Raw genomic sequence first — 2,038 nt, 5'->3', positions numbered from 1 at the left:
CACCGGCCGTTCGCCGACGCCTACGCCGGCGCCGGCTGCGGAAACGCGTGTCAGTCCTGCGCCGCTGCCCACGGCTCCGCGCGTGATTCGCGTGACGGGTCCCAAGGCGGCGGTCTTCAACGACGACAGATTTGAGGGCGAGAAAGACGACAACGGCGCAGAAGCTGAAGAGAAAGACAGCGAGGAGAGCGGAGCCAAGGAAGACGACGACGGACATCATCAACAGACCGCGGGCGGGAGCGGTGAGGGCGAGGACAGCCACATCGAACTGAGCGAAGAAGAGGATGACGCGGAGGACGAGGGGGATGAGGAGTATGGCAACGACGAAGAAGCCGGTGGCAGCGAAACGGAAGCCGACGGCGGCGCCCAGCATACGATGCCGTCGCTAACCGCCACTACGACCACCCTGGCCACGGCCGCGTCGACGAAGCCAAAGTCGCGAGGGAGAAAGCGCAGCGCCGAGACCGCGTCACGCCAGGAGCAGCTGGTGAGGGAGCGCCACCGAGCGTGGAACGAAAAGTACGAAGAGCTCAAGAAGTGGCGCCAGGAGCACGGCAACATGACCGTTCCCATTTCCGGTGAGTCAGCACGCGTGGTTTGCGTGTTGTGTGTGCGGTGCCGTGTGTGGTGGTCGCGTATGTGTGTGGTGTGTAGACCGCCAATCGCTCACACTTGGTTTCATCTGGGTTCAGCCAACATGGCGTTGTCGAGGTGGATCTACGTGCAGCGATACGCCAAGAAGAACGGCAAGATGGCGCTCGAGCGCGAGCAGAAGCTGAACGAGCTGGGCTTCGCGTGGACCTCCACCGACCGGCTCGACGTCTCGCCCGGCTCAGAGGGCGGCAAGAGCAAGTCGAAGTCCCACAAGAGGAGGAAGACCAAAGAGAGCGTGGTGGTCACCACCACGACACCGGCGACGATGAGCGACCTGGTCCGGCCAAGCGATGGAGCACAACCATGAGTAGTCCTGCAGCTCGAACATATAAAGGACTGATGAACATCAAGATCAAGCATGTGCTACACGTTGTATTTTTGTCGACATAGCGATGTGCGTGGTAACGTCGTAACGAAATATGCGAGGAATGCAGAACATAGCGGCTGTTGCCCAGTGAAGCGGTCACGGCCGCGAACACAACGTTTGAACGGAGAGGACAGAGGAGGAAGAAGGGAGGGGGCTGCTCTTGGCACTCACGCAAGCCGCGACTTTGCGCGACGGCAAGCGGAGGAGGCGGGTCCGCTGGACGACAAAAGCGCTCTTCTAATTGGCGGCTGAACCGAGAAGAAAAGATTGGAAGATGGAGATGGAGATGATGGAGGCTGTGGAAGAGAACACGCAGGCCAAGAACCCAATGGAGGGGGACCAGCTGGTGAGCAAAGGAGGGGATGACCCTGAGGCCAACCCGCTCCACCCGCAAGAGGTCGACGTAGCGGGCCACCGCATCCTAAAGCCCACCGTCAAGGTACCCTCCCCTCCACTCTTTGTCGCCACCACTACCTCGCCTTCTTCTTTTCTTACCTTCCTCCTCAGCAGTTTCTTACCTCATAATATTCTCTTGTATTACATTATATTCCTCTTTTCCACTTCTTGTCCCTACGTGTGTTGTGGTGTGATGTATTTTCGTGTGTGTCGGTGTCGGTGTGTGTTGTGTGTGTGCTGTGCGACAGTCGCTGGTGACGGCGTACGAGACACACACGCTACACGGGAAGAAGCAGGTGCTGGAACACATCAGCGAAGAGGAGTGGCGCCTCATTCGCGACACCAAGATCCAGGCCTCTGGTTCGTTCTCTTTGTCTTCTTCTTCTTCTTCCGCTTCTTCTGAGACTGATGCGAACGAGGCCTCGTTACGATCCAGGCAAGTGGATCACGCGGGACGCGAAGGACGGCAGCTCCCCGCAGACTACCCCGCGCTCGCCGCAGCGCCGCGGCACGAACCCGCCCCGCTCGGCCGGCAGGGGTCACTGGCCGGACCGCATCACGGCTGGGGCGGTGGCCAGCGCCGGGGGGAGCGGCAACCGCGCACGCGCGGCTTCACCACGG

General features: G+C 60.5%; 2 protein-coding genes across 2 annotated transcripts in view; both read left to right on the top strand.

The window, feature by feature from the left end:
- Positions 1-961, top strand: part of ACA1_018650 (helicase associated domain containing protein) — a gene marked incomplete at both ends in the record, with an annotated part of 1,978 nt that extends 1,017 nt beyond the window's left edge. Inside the window, 2 exons of the mRNA XM_004358240.1 lie at positions 55-578; positions 693-961. Of these exons, the coding sequence (XP_004358297.1) occupies positions 55-578; positions 693-961 (793 nt within the window). The remainder of the gene's footprint in view (positions 1-54; positions 579-692) is intronic.
- Positions 962-1,295: 334 nt separating this feature from the next.
- The window catches only part of ACA1_018340 (Rap/ran-GAP protein), a gene marked incomplete at both ends in the record, with an annotated part of 6,869 nt that continues 6,126 nt past the window's right edge, over positions 1,296-2,038 (top strand). The window contains 3 exons of the mRNA XM_004358239.1: positions 1,296-1,460; positions 1,666-1,777; positions 1,854-1,987. Of these exons, the coding sequence (XP_004358296.1) occupies positions 1,296-1,460; positions 1,666-1,777; positions 1,854-1,987 (411 nt within the window). The remainder of the gene's footprint in view (positions 1,461-1,665; positions 1,778-1,853; positions 1,988-2,038) is intronic.

The sequence above is a fragment of the Acanthamoeba castellanii genome (assembly GCF_000313135.1).
Source record: "Acanthamoeba castellanii str. Neff unplaced genomic scaffold scf7180000083912, whole genome shotgun sequence".
Lineage (NCBI taxonomy): Eukaryota > Discosea > Longamoebia > Acanthamoebidae > Acanthamoeba > Acanthamoeba castellanii.
Note: the sequence above shows the minus strand (reverse complement) of the source record. Positions and strands in the feature narration are given on the sequence as shown.